At 47.0% G+C, this 13,976-nt stretch overlaps 1 protein-coding gene across 1 annotated transcript in view; it reads right to left on the bottom strand.

Annotated features, from left to right (window-relative positions):
• Positions 1-13,976, bottom strand: part of LOC115646398 (cystathionine beta-synthase-like) — a 44,361-nt gene that overhangs the window by 18,941 nt on the left and 11,444 nt on the right. The window contains exons 3-6 of the mRNA XM_030552169.1: positions 5,809-5,943; positions 3,410-3,489; positions 2,033-2,164; positions 115-184 (exon numbers count right to left, since the gene is read on the bottom strand). Of these exons, the coding sequence (XP_030408029.1) occupies positions 115-184; positions 2,033-2,164; positions 3,410-3,489; positions 5,809-5,943 (417 nt within the window). The remainder of the gene's footprint in view (positions 1-114; positions 185-2,032; positions 2,165-3,409; positions 3,490-5,808; positions 5,944-13,976) is intronic.

The following is a 13,976-nucleotide window of genomic DNA, read 5'->3' as shown; positions in this document are numbered from 1 at the left end:
GGTCTCTTTTTTGCTTTTCTATACATTTAAATAAATAAGTCCATAAAGTAACAGAACTCTCCCTCAGAAGGACATGGCATGTGCAATCCACGGCCAAGATAGAACAAACAGTACCTTCACACTGCTCCAGGATCTCCTCAGCGGTGGTATCATAATGAGCCATTGGGTTGCCGGGATTTCTGTACTGTTTATTACAACAGAGAACAGTGTATGTTACAGTTAACAGGGTGGGTCAGACACTGAACCAAGAACAGCTACAGAGGTGTTTTACTCAAGGCATAAAAAGCCCCCTCCTTGTCCTGTGCAACACGGCAGCACAATCCAAGCAGGCCCAGGGAGGGAGTCCTAGTAGTCTAGTAACTCGGTGTCTTGGGCTTTAGGGAGGTACTGCAGTGTGCGGTATGTTTTCCAGTGAGGAGCTAAACAGAAGGACAGGAATGTTGTCCCCAGCTACGCCCCTAAACCCAACCCAGTGCCCCCATGGAAGACACAGGCTGATAGAAAACCAGGTGTTGGCAATGCTGTTGGATGGCACATTCCTTCATGACTGAAAACAAAACAGACAGAGCCTGATGAAGACTGGCAAGAGGGGGAGCTGCCTGAGGGTATGGGAGGGGGGTGTAGGGTCTGAGCAAGGGAATTCTGGGGGCAAAATGCTGCCAGAGATCAGAAGTGGGCATGAAGAGGAAATTATGCTCACAGGAGTGCTGTGACACTATCGAACAGATGTGGTTTGTGCCTCCCCTCAGTGCTGATCCCTTGCCACTGTCGGGTGCTCATGGAGGTGAAGGGGCATGACCATTGTGCCCTGCTTAGACATATTCCTTCTGGGACAGAGTATGCTGGCCACCTTGTCTTGTGCTTCCAGATGACAAGCACTCCTAGCTTCCTCCTGGCCTGCAGGGCAAGGGGGTGAGGGGATTGAAGGAGCTCCCAGAACTCTGAGCCCTGCAGTTGGTGCAGGGCTGCTGGCATGGGTGTTTCTAGTTATGCTGTTTGGTGCTTTTCTTAAAGCTCCAGCTCCTGGAGGCCAGCAATTTCCTGAGAAACTCAGCTTTCATTTTTTTTTAAAAAGTGAGTTTTGAATCCACGTGGTTTCAGAGAAAAAACTGCAAATGTGACCAGAATGTACCCAAAAAGCACATAACTCCCCCCCCCCCATGTATTTGTTGTTGCTGTTTTAAAAAATCTTGCATCCGACGAAGTGGGTTTCACTCACGAAAGCTCATGCTCCAAAACATCTGTTAGTCTATAAGGTGCCACAGGATTCTTTGCTGCTTTTACAGATCCAGACTAACACGGCTACCCCTCTGATAAAAAAATCTTCTGATTTTTCAGCACAGTGAGTCATCAGGAACCCAAGAGCAGAACTCAGAAGTGCCTAACTTCCAGCCCCAAGCTCAGTCCTCGACAAGCCCATGCTGCTGCCTCTAGGAAGCTCATTCACAGAATCTGTAGAGAGGTCAATGATTATCTAGGCAAGAAGACTAAACTAACCTCTCCCTCCCTGCAGTGAGCCCTGTGGCAGAACATACCATCCCTGAGAAGGTGATCTTTCAGTGTGTGTGGCTCAGATTACCACTGTCCATTCTGTAGCATGGGTTACTACAAGCGGTTTGTTTGACCTTCACTATAAGCCTATTTATATATACAACATATTTTTTTTCCAGTGCTGCCAGTCAGGAACCTTTCTCAAGCATAAAAATTTACTTTAAACTGGTAGTAAAACATTCTCCAAATAGAACAGGATCAAAAAGTGCTCAAACCCCCAAAACTTTGTCACAGGTTCCACAGTCTCTGAATATGCCTCTTATTTTGTTTTTGCAGCCCAATGCTTCAAGGAAGAAAAGTCAAGTCACATGTGCCATAAAAATGAGCATCGGTGTCTGGGAGAAGAAATGCAGTGGCAAGAAGTGCCACAATGGTACTGAGTATCTTACAGATGTGTAGCAGAATGAAAGAGATGAGCAGACCTAGGCAATCCTGTACAATCCAGATTTAAAGAGAGAACCCAAAAAGTAATTGAATTTACCTGATCCAGAATGTGGGAGTTCGGGATTTCATATCTCAGCCTCCGAGCAACAGAAACATTAGACTCAGGGGAATCAAACTTGGTGGCTGGAGTCCTAACAATCTCACAACCAAGAGCCCTTAGTATATCAACCTGTAAATCATAAAGCAGACACAATAAAGCTGATTTCCTGTACTGCCAGTAATCTGAACCTGTATATTCATGTTAATGTCAGAAGCCAGACTGGGCTTTGCATTCGTAAGACATTTAACATTTAGAATGGCTTAGAGATACAATGTCTGATTCTCAGTCACACTCACTAATGCTCTTTTACATCATTCTGGCAGCATAATGGACCTTTAAATTGGTTAGAAATGCCACCTGAAAATGCTCCTAAATACAGACGGCCTTCCCAGCCTGGCATAAGGATTCTAACCTGGCCATGCTCCTGGCCTCTACAATGAAGGGATAGCTGAGGGGCATGACCAGAATCCACTGCACTACTACTAGTTGCTAGTTTCCAAGGGACATATGAAGCAAAGCACATGTTAGAGCACTCCCAAAGCTGCTCTAATGTACACCATGGGCTGGGCAGCCCCAGCAAAGTCCCAGAATACAGGTAGAGCAAACTGGCCATAAGCACAGGAATGGAGTACCTGAGAATGAGTATTTATCAACAGAGAGACACTGTTGTCTAGTGGTGAGAACAGGAGTGCTAGGTATTAGAGCTCTTCGGTTTCTGATCATTTGTTGGGTGGGTTATTACAGTTGGGCTGAGGAGGTGGTGTTTGATCCAGATGAGGTTGAGGTTAGGGTTGAGGTTTGAGGTTGGGATTCAGGTCTGAATTCAAAGGCGCCAAAGTCTTGAAAACTGTTATTGTGAGATTTTTGCCCCAAATGGAGGAAATCTTACAAGATCATGTGAAATTTCTGCCATCTTGATGGGGTTTCTTGAGAAATCTGGTTAATACTCCTATGAAGTTAGTATAAATATCTTCAGTTTACACAGAGGGAAATGGACGGAGAGGTCAAGTGACTTGCCAAAAGTCACACAAGAAATTGGCAGCAGAACTGAAAACAGAACCAAGGAGCTCTGCGTACCTGTCCTTTGCTCTAACCATCACGCACACCCAGAGACATACAATTGCATCATCTCTGTGCAAAAATGTACCATATTTGGCTAATATACTGCACCAGCTGCATAGCTGACACCAGATAATCAGTCAGATTATCATTGCCTGCTTCATTGTCCAATGAACTCTTTTGAATAACTACTGAAATATGCCATTACTTGTAACTAGGATTGTTACCCTATATAGGAAAGAGTTCACTAGTTCTCCAGAAAGAGAACTTTCCCCATTCCCAGGATTTCAGTGTAATACCATAAAGGACTCTGACCTTCTCAATGCTCATTTTCTCTGGCAACACAATGATGCAGCGATAGCCTTTCACTGCAGCAACCAGGGCCAGCCCGATTCCTAGGCAGCGGGGGAGGAAAGGGAATTATTCAATGACAGCATTTGGCAAGGTCAACTGACAGTCACAGTCTCCTGCACATTCTGTGCTAATCTGGTAAATGTAGCTCATGGATTTGCACTTAAAAGCTAAACAGCAATGTACCACCTTAGACTTTTTGCATGCTCTCTGACAGTCTAGTGTAGGAGGATGTTCTAACTTGAGAGCTTACTTGTAATTAAGTCTCTGTGTCCCTGAGAACCGGGGAAGAGCAGTGTATTTTAACAGCATACAAAGTGAAGGGACTGGAAAGGCTCAGAAGCATTTTTCTACACTTAGCAAAGCGCCAGTCTCTTGTTTTCCCACATCTGTTGTTTCACACAGAAAAGATATAATTATGATTAGACAGCTCTCTGTTCTCCTCTGGTCTGCTTAATGCCCCCCGCCCCCAGCAGTCTAACTTGTGGGATAACGCTGCACATGCACTGATCTCAATCCATGGCTAGGTTGGCAAAGTGTATCAGTGCTCTAATTTCACTCTGAATGACTGACCGAGCCAGCTGTTCCCATGCTGGCTGGGGAAGGCAAATGAGGCTTTAGATTCTGAAATGATACAAGAGGATGCGCAGGGCAGGCATGAAACATTGCTTCCATACTAGGACGCACTGTCCAAAAAGTCTGCGATACACGCAGGAGGTTAAATCCAGGCTGCAGCCTGTCAGAGGATTGGTAGAAATAGCTTTAGTATTAGAGCTAGATCAAATGGTCAGATAAGAGAAAAACAAAGAAATTCCACTGTAAGGCCCTGACTCTGAGCTCAATCACACCATTCAGGCATAGCCCAATGTCGGAGACGGTGTGGAGTCACACGACCCCTAGGCAAGTACAAGGAGGAATGCTGCCTCAGGGATGCAGAATTCCTTCCTGAGCTCTGCGGCATCTACATCTTTCTATAGGGTGCAGTTTAATCCCCCTCAACTATGCTGGTCTTGTTTGGCCTGCTAGTAGGAGGGGTTGGGGGAACACAGACCCATAGCCCTAGCTGCTTGGGGGTGCTGTACTCCACCAGGAAAATAGGAAGGGTGCAACCCGGCCAGTTATGTCATCTTCTTGTGCAAGCCAAAGAATGGGGAAAAGCTCCTGCACCTTCTCTCCCAATCATGAACTGGTCCTAGCTTGTTCCTGGCCAGCTGAGGCTAAATAAGACAGATATGGAAGAAGCGATGATATATTTGTAAGCTTGGCAAAATTCAATTTTTATTTGTGCTATCATTGTGATGGATCATACTGATATTTATTTTTAAGCATTTTAATAGATTTATAGCCATTTAAATGACCAAAGTTGTGGAACGTTAGGGGTGCAAGGTAAGAGAATGACTTAATGACAGTAGAGACCAAGGTTCAAAAAGTTAAAGCTTTACAGCTGCTAAAACACAAACTGTCCTCATCACCTGTCAAAATATACAATGTAAAGAGCTTTCTTCCATCAAATCCCATCTGCTTTTACTCTTCAGTCACTTGTCCATTTGTAACAGATCACTAGATTTTGCCTAAAATAAGGTCTCAAGCAGCATTTCTCCTACTTTGCCTATCTGTAAATTTGGATTGTTAGTGATGGAAATATTTTTCCATTGGTTTGTGTGTGTGTACAGTGAAATCAATATTTACTGACATTTCTAATCCTTCCAAGCCTATTTCTTTGCTGGGGGAATTCAAGGAAATTCCCCTGTGAAAACTAGCTCTAACTATTCAATAACCTCGCAGCCAGGAAATGTGCTTTACGTGCGTCAGCTCCTCTAGAGCTTTTTGTTAGATGCATCGTTGTTAGCGAACTGCCCACTATTACCACACACTGGTTCTACAGTTTTTACACCTTGGTGCAGTTTTAACCCATCTAGGAATTTCAGCACTAAATCACCCCTGAGATCTCACTTCCTCAGTGTGTTGCAACACGTAGGCACAGTTTGGGATGGGGTGGGTGAGTTGAGGACAGAGACAGAATTATAAGGACAGAGGCTAATTTCCAGACTAAAGCACGTAAAACAATGTAACACACATATCTGCAACTGCACCTCAGGCAAGGGGGCAAATTTTCTTAATCAAACTTTCCCTGCAAACATGAATACATCAGCAACAGATGGGGCCAATGGGCACTGGAAAAGGGAAAACTGTATTTAACAGAAAAGGTTTAACAAGCCTCATTTCCCCTCTTCATTATAGTAGGAGCTGAAAGGTTCCAAAAACTTCCATTCCATCCCCTCCCACCCCTTCATAAATATCAGGCCATCATTCTATTCCATTACCATGCTGTCTAAATGTAGGGCCACAAAACCAGTTCCTACCTGTGTTTCCTGATGTTGGTTCAATGAGTGTGTCTCCAGGTTTTATGAGCCCAGCGCTTTCTGCATCCTCCACCATCCTCAGGGCGATTCGATCCTTCACGCTCCCCCCAGCATTGAAGTACTCGCACTTTGCCACTAGAATTTGAAGGGGAGCCCAAATCACAAATGAGCCCAAATCCAACTTGCCTGCATATCGTTTAATCCCTGCTATCAAATACGCTAAAACCATCACTACAGAATGGGCTTGTACACAGAGACACACATCAGTTCTTCTCTGATTCTCACCACTTATCCCCCTCTAGGAACACAAAAAGTATGGTATGTCATAGTAATTAACCACCAGCAACCCCCCAAACAAATCATTATCTGCAGCATTAATCTATAGCATAAGGGCCAGGTACATAAGAGATGGAATGAAGAGATATTGTTTGTTTTATATTTTAAGAGCATTTGTTATTCAGTAAAATTCAAGTCAATAAATAATAACAAGTTCTACTCCTAAGTGCCAGATTTCTAAGTCTGTTTCATGAGCTACCAGTCCTCCCATTTCTGGACACAATAGGATTGCCAGCTTGGGTCACGCAGTCATAAAGTGGGTGTTTCTCCTTCCTCTGAGGCATCCAACAGCAGCCAGTGTCAGAGATGGAAGAAGTGAGTGCACAGCTCATGGTTAAGGCTACGATTTAGTCATGGGTATTTTTAGTAAAAGTCATGGACAGGTCATGGGCAATAAACAAAAACTCATGGCCTGTGACTTTTACTATAAACACCCCTGATTAAATCTTAGCTGCCCTGGCCCCGCAGCCACTGTTGCTCTGGAGGAGCCTGGGTCCAGCCCCACCGACCACTGCTCTAGGGGGCCCCGGGGCCAGATGCCTGAGGCCGCTGAGCACTGGCAGCTCTGGCCACCCCTGGGGCCACACTCTGGCTGCTGCTCTGCTGCCCCAGGACAGCTGCTCAGGCAGTCCCCAGGGCCAGCCATACCAACTGCTGCTAGGGTGGTCTCTGGGGCCAGCTGCCCGGGGCCGCCAAGCAGCAGCTGGTGCAACTATCCCTGGGGCTGCTCAAACATCAGCCAGTCTGACTGGCTGTGGGGCCACCTGAGCAGCTGACACTGGCACTGGCTGGCCCTGGGGCTGCCTAAGCAGCTGGCTCCAGGGCCAGTTGCTCTGGCGGCCCTGGGGTCAGCCACACTGTCCACTGAAGCTACAGAATGTCATGGAGGTCACGGAACGTCACAGAATCCATGACTTCTGCGACCTCCGTTGCAAACTCACAGCCTTAATCATTGGCCTTTTCTGATGCAGCAGCTCCTGTGTTGTTGTAGATTTATAAAGATGTAGAGCTTTGAAAGTAACTTTTTGTGCTGTTTTTCCACACTACCTAATGAAATAAATAATTATCACTGGGCCAGATTCTCATGCTCTTACTCCTCTTGAGTAGTACCTCAGAGCCAGTTCATGCTCCCTTTGAAGCCAAGGGAGTTTTGATACTGGCTTCAATCGGAGCAGGATTGGGACCTTACCCCACAAGAAGTTCATGGGGCCAGGACAACTTTTGGAGTAAATTACTACTCAGGGAGAGGAGGGGTAAGAGAACCTGGCCCTGTTTGTTGAAGGCCAACAGCTGAACTCATGCTGAACAGAACAGGGAGGAGACAGGGAGGAATTTACAATCTAAGAGTCAGTTTGTGTCACCCTAACCCAGGCTGAGTTGTTAGGCCCGTACTCTGCAAGGAACGCCCTTATGAAAACAAATCAGTATACAATGTACTTTCAGGGTTTAAATTTTATGAGGTAAATTGCCAAAATCAGGCTACAGGGACATTCCAAAAGGCAAACATGACTATTTTTACTCATTCCCACAGCACTGTTAACTCCTTGTTTGCACCAGTTACCGCAAAAGTTTACTTTGCAGTGTACTTTGTGATAGGTGTAATAAAAGAGAACGTAAGGCCACTCATATAACTTATGTTTCCCTTCCAGTCATGCACCAGCTGGGGAGACAACATCCTGGTAAATAGCAGCACTGCATATCTTCCTGGTTTGCCCACTGACTCTTTGAACAAGCCCCTTCTGTGTCTCCTGGGGACTTGCCTTCTAGTAACAATCTCCAATGTATGGCCAGCCTGCAGAGGTGCACAAGCAATTAATAATCTGCCTGTTGCTTGCCCTTCCTCTGTCCCCGCTACACCAGCTCACCTGGCTTTTGATACAGGGGCCCTATATCAGGGGAAAGGTACACTGGAAAATGTTTTATCTTGAAATGAACCTCAGAGTGAGAAGAGCAGATGGGAATGGGACCCCCAAACTGGGAGAAAACAAACTTTTAATCATTGTTAGCATGGAGACAAGCCACAGGACAATAACTACCTGTGCTTTTTCTGATTTCCCTTAGCACCAGCAATGCTACAGCCTGCACATGCAGGGGCTTTATCACCTGCTGAAAGACTAGCAATCCTCCAAGCGAAGCAAAAGATGCTGCCGAGGGACTGTAGTGACTGTATCCCAGTAAAGAGTTATGAAGGCAGAGGAGTGAAGGGATGGGTTCCTGAAGAATTCGTAAAGAATCAGAATGGAATGCATGGTTCTGGAGAGGGACCTGATGCACATGACGCATGCACTATGTTCTTTTTTTATTCAAGGCATGTTATTTATTAACTATGTCATTTGCTGGATCATCTGAGACAATGAGACATGGGATATGTTGGCCAGAGAGTACAAGAGCTAGTAATCCCAGGACAAAGATGAGGAAGACCTAGAAAAAGGTGGTTTGAGACATTGAAGGAGGACATGAAGAAAGTTTGTGTCAGCTTGGGAAATGCACTTGATAAAAATATTTGGGATGACAGACAAATACCACCAACACTAAAAAATTTCATTGAGGAACAACTGTCTTGCATCATTAGAATATCCATCCCATAGCATTAATCTATATAATACGATTCCAGGGTTATCATTCTGTGCATGTGTCATTCTGAAGCCTAGAACGTCTGAGTCAGTGTGAAGCAATAGAAGCAGCTGCAAGCATAGTTGAGAGCTCTTTTTGTCCAGGATTTCACCAGGTTCAATCATCACTGGGATTTGCAGTCTGCTACTATCCAATTGTTAAGTTGTCAGCTGATTTTCAGCATTTTTACACATGACTATGAATAACATCCATGCAACAGCATGGGCTTTCAGCTAGTTCCTCCTGAAATCAATACACACACTTTTCAGTCATTTCCTTGGGTACAAAACATTCATTATCCACAAATACCCCTGGCCTCAAAGTAGGAGCAACACACATCCCTGATTCTATTTCCCTAACCAGTTGGGACATTTTGCAGGGGCGCTCCCTCCCTTCAGCTGTCCATAACATTTAGAAAGTCTCTCCACCTCCTCCTCCCTTCCCTCAGTGAGGCTCCCTCCCTTGCTCTCACAGATGTGCAAGCAGCTATCACAGGAGGCATGTTATCCGGCCTTGCCATGAGACACCTCCACCTTCCCTTCAGTCTGTTTGAATGCACACTCTACTCTCATTCAGCAATCACACACGATATAGTTACAAGTCAACTTTTTTCTTCCCAAAGTGTCCAGTAAAAGGCTTCATAAGCCAGGGAGGCAGAAGGGAAAGCTGGGTCTCCCAGAATGGCAGGAGGAATCAACTTCACTAATGTCTATGGTATCCTGAGAGCAAAAGTTCCCTTTGCTCATTCCAGCAAAAACAGGCCTGAGGCCATGGCTACACTCACACTTTACAGTGCTGCAACTTTCGCGCTCAGGGGTGTGAAAAAACATCCCCCTGAGCGCTGCAAGATACAGCGCTGTAAAGTGTCAGTGTAATCAGGGCTGCAGCTCTGGGAGCGCGGCTCCCAGCGCTGCACGCTACACCCGTAAAGGATGTGGTTTACATGCAGCGCTGGGAGAGCTCTCTCCCAGCGCTGCCGCTTCGACTACACTCACACTTCAAAGCGCTGCTGCGGCAGCGCTCCCGCAGGGCTGCCGGGTCAGCGCTTTGAAATTCCAAATGTAGCCATACCCTGAGTTTCTAAAGATCCTGGCATCATGGACCTTTCCAGACCACCTGGCATTAATAGCTGTGAACCTTCCACAGTGATCAGCCAGCCCTTGCAGCAATAAGACATAGCCTTCCTGTTGATAAAATCTTTGATGTGGTGTGGGGGGCAAAGAATAGTCCCTATATATTCAGGAACCCCATCTGTGCAAAGCCATCAATAACTTCCCGTGCATTGCCACGCTTTGTGACACAGTACAGCAGCGCCCTCTGAACAGCACTGCAAACCTCAATGACAACAGGCCTGACAGTTGATCTACCAACAAACTGGCTAGCCACCTACCAATGGCAATCAGAGCCGACGAGCTCCCAGAGGGTATGGGCCAACTACTTCTCCATGCTGAGGGGACCTCTCCTGTTGGTGTTCTGCTGCAGCAGCTCCGGGGTGGGCTCTGCAAGGGTCTCTACAGGAAAGTAGCTGTCTGCCTCCCGAAGTTCTGCTGCTGCTACTAGTCATCCCAGTTCTGAGTCACCCTCTCGTCCCACCAGTCACTGCTAATTCTTTGAGACCATAAAGGGCTCTTATCAATGTGAACCTGCTCCAGGAAAATGCCCTTCAGAAATAACGACTTGAATTCATCCTTCTGCTCCTCCTTCACCTGTAGCCATATAGGCCAGCCATCCAAAGCCACCAGGCCAAACCCATCTGGCTGCACAACTGTCAAAGCACATACTTCATCCTGTTTGTATTAATGGCTGTCATGATTGTGGCGCTCAGGAGAGTGACCACCCTCCCGAATTGGGTGGGACAGTACCAAAATGCAGAGTTCAAGTCCCGTTCCAGGGCTGAATGACTCCCTGCGATGCCGCTCTGCACCTGCCTGAGACTCCAGGGCAGTGCCAACCTCTTCCTGGTGTTGGGGGGGGGGGGGCGGTGGAAGGCCTTAGCCTCACGAGGCCCCACCCCCTGCTCCTCCTATCTCACCCCGAAGCACACTCCCCCTTTTTGTGCCAAGACCAATAATAAAAACTTTAAATAAGGTTGGTCCCAAGAGTGATGCCCAAGGAACTTCACTAGTAACCTCCTTCTAGCCTGACAGCTCACCTTTTAGTATGACCGATTGTAGTGCCCCCTTCAACCAGTTCCTTATCCACCTTTCAGTTCTCAGATTGAAGAAGATCGGGGTTAATATAACTAATAATTTCTCATGTGAAACTGTATCAAATGCCTTACTGAAATCCAGCTAGATCAGATCCACTGCATTTCCTTTGTCTAAAAAACCAGTTATCTTCTCAAAAAAAGATATTAGTATCTTTGTTACCACTTCTTGAATATAACAGTTGAAACAATTGCAGAAAAATCAACAATTACTTTCTATCATTTAGTCTACTTTACTTTTTTCAGTTCACCAAACTTGGAACAGATCATTTACCTTGAGGAAACATCCTAACAGCCCTTTCTTATCTTAAATCACCTGTTAATCTGTTAGTCTATAAGGTGCCACAGGATTCTTTGCTGCTTTTACAGATCCAGACTAACACGGCTACCCTCTGATACTGTTAATCACTCTGTTTATAAACAAAATTCTGACTCCTGCCTCAGGGGCGCAAACTGGGAGCAGTTGCCTGTCTCTGCAGAACTCATTGAATTTCACAATCAGGCTGCCTGCCTGCCCCAAGCGGGGGGAACACCCTCTGTTGCCCCCACAAACTCCACCTATGATTTCCCCTTGTAATTAGCTATGACACTCTGGGGCTATGTTGTCTGCACTTAGAACGCTACAGCATTTCAGTGTAAACACTAGTCTAGCAATGGGAGAGGTTTTCCTGTTGGTGTAGTTCATCCACCTCTCCAAGGGGCAGTAGCTAGGTCAATAAAAGAATTCTTCCATCGACCTGTCTACACGTGAGAGGCGTAGCTATGCTGATGTAAATTTTCAGTGTAGACCAGCCCTGAGTATCTTTCCCAGACCTGAAGAAGAGCTCTGTGTAGCTGAAAAGTTTCTCTCTCACCAGAAGTTGGTCCTGTAAAAGATATTACCTCACCCACCTTGTCTCATGTGATGCAATAGAATGACACCCGCTGGCACAGCTGCAGAGAGCCAGGTAGTGTATCAAGAGGATTTCAAAAGGCTATTAAGAAGAACTGTTAAAAAGTTATACATCCCCAGTGTAGATACAGACAGGACTGCTAGGCCTTAACAGGGCCACCCAGAGGATTCAGAAGGCCTGGGGCAAAGCAATTTCGGGGGCCCCTTCCATAAAAAAAAGTTGCAAAACTATAGAATATTATATTCTCATGGGAGCCCCTGCAGGGCCCCGGGGCCTGGGGCAAATTGCCCCATTTGCCCCCACTTCTGGGCGGCCCTGGGCCTTAAGCATCTTATGTGACACAACCCTGCTGGAATTCTGAATCCTCGACAGTGGCTCTGGCTGTGGCATCTGCTCTGCAGGCAGCATCACTGCTCCCTCTGCTGGATTTGAATTGGGAGGAAACAGTAAGGAAGAGGAGCAGAACGCATACAGCAGCTGATTGGGATAGATGGTGAGGGGCCCTCCACACTGCTACCTCCTACCCAGGTCTCACTCCCACCCTTCAGCACTCCCCCCAACCACTGACCCAAGCACCCTTCAGTACTCATATGCTCCTGCTTCAGCTGCCAAGATTTGTGTTGCTCCATTTCCCATCCCTACCAGGGCTTAGGGCAGGATGTATGCAGGAAACCAGCTACTCTCATCTGTGAGAAATGCCACATGTGGAGCTGGATAAAGCCTGGCAGCTGTGTAGTTAGTGCAGACATTCAGCACACAAATTCAATTTGAACCTTTGCTTTCCAATTCATCTTTAACATTTCCTAGCTGTACTCATGTGGATTGGTGTGGCACATTTGAAATATGCCATGAAACATCACAATAAATAACTTGAACAATCACCAATTCTGTTTATCTTGGCGAAAGTGTTAGTAACCGAGGGAAGCCTTGCTTCCCTCCATCATGGGGGGAGGGAGGGAAGAGAGGAGGTTATTATCAAGGCTCGCATCTTGTCACAGAAAATTATATAAGGAATTGTGTTTGGTCATGGTGGGAAAATGGAAAAAAATAATGAATTTATATGGGAAATAAATGCCAAAAGTCATATTACTTTTAATCAATCAATCTCCTTTATTTTGAAAGGAACTGTTTTAAAGTCTTTAAAAATATTCAGTACCACTATCTGAGGGCCGCCTAGTTCAGCCCTGCAAGAGAAGCTATGCAGGAAGATTAGGGTTGCCAACTTTCTAATTGCACAAAACGAACACCTGGGGCCAGCACCTGCCCCTTCTCTGTGGCCATGCCCCCATCCACTCCATCACCGCCCTCCCCCCCTTTGCTCACTCTCCCCCATCCTCACTCATTCACTCATTTTTACTGGGCTGGGCCGGGGTACAGGAGGGGGGCTGGGAGTGTGGGCTCTGAGGTGGGCCAGAAATGAGGAGTTCAGGGTGTGGGAAGGGGCTCCGGGCAGGGGGTTGGGGTGCAGGGGTGGATGAGGGCTTATGCTGGGGGTTCAGGCTCTGTGGTGGGGCTAAGGATGAGGGGCTTGGGGTGCAGGAGTGGGTTCCAGACTGGGTGGCGGAGCTGAGGGGTTCAGAGTGTGAGAGGGGTTTCCAGGCTGAGATAGGGGGTAGGAGTGTGGGAAGGAGTAGGGGCTCTGGGTTGGGGGTGCAGGTTCCTGGATGGGACAAAAAATGAAGGTTTCAGGGCATGGGAGGGGGCTCCAGGCTGGGGCAGGGAGTTTGGGTGCAGGAGGGGCTCCAGGATGGGGCAGGGGGTTAGGATGCAGGAGGGGATGCGGGCACCAGGCAGCGCCATTTCCCTCAGCTCCTATGCATAAGGGCTGCCAGGTGGCTCTGCACAGTGCACACAGGCACCACCCGTGCAGCTCCCACTGGCCACAGTTCCCGGCCAATGGGAGCTGTGGAGACAGCACTCAGGGCGAAGGAGAAGCAGCGCATGGAGCCTTCCAAGCAGTCCCTCACCTTAGGAGCTGAGGAACATGGCCTGCCAGCCCCGCCAACTGGGCTTTTAATTGCCCGGTCAGCAATGCTCACCGGAGCCAACAGGTCTCTTTTCAACCGGGGGTTCTGATCGAAAACTGGACACTTGGCCATCCTACAGAAGATGTATGAAGT

This window comes from Gopherus evgoodei, chromosome 1, assembly GCF_007399415.2.
Source record: "Gopherus evgoodei ecotype Sinaloan lineage chromosome 1, rGopEvg1_v1.p, whole genome shotgun sequence".
In the NCBI taxonomy this organism is placed as follows: domain Eukaryota; kingdom Metazoa; phylum Chordata; order Testudines; family Testudinidae; genus Gopherus; species Gopherus evgoodei.
This window is presented reverse-complemented; position numbering and strand designations above follow the sequence as displayed.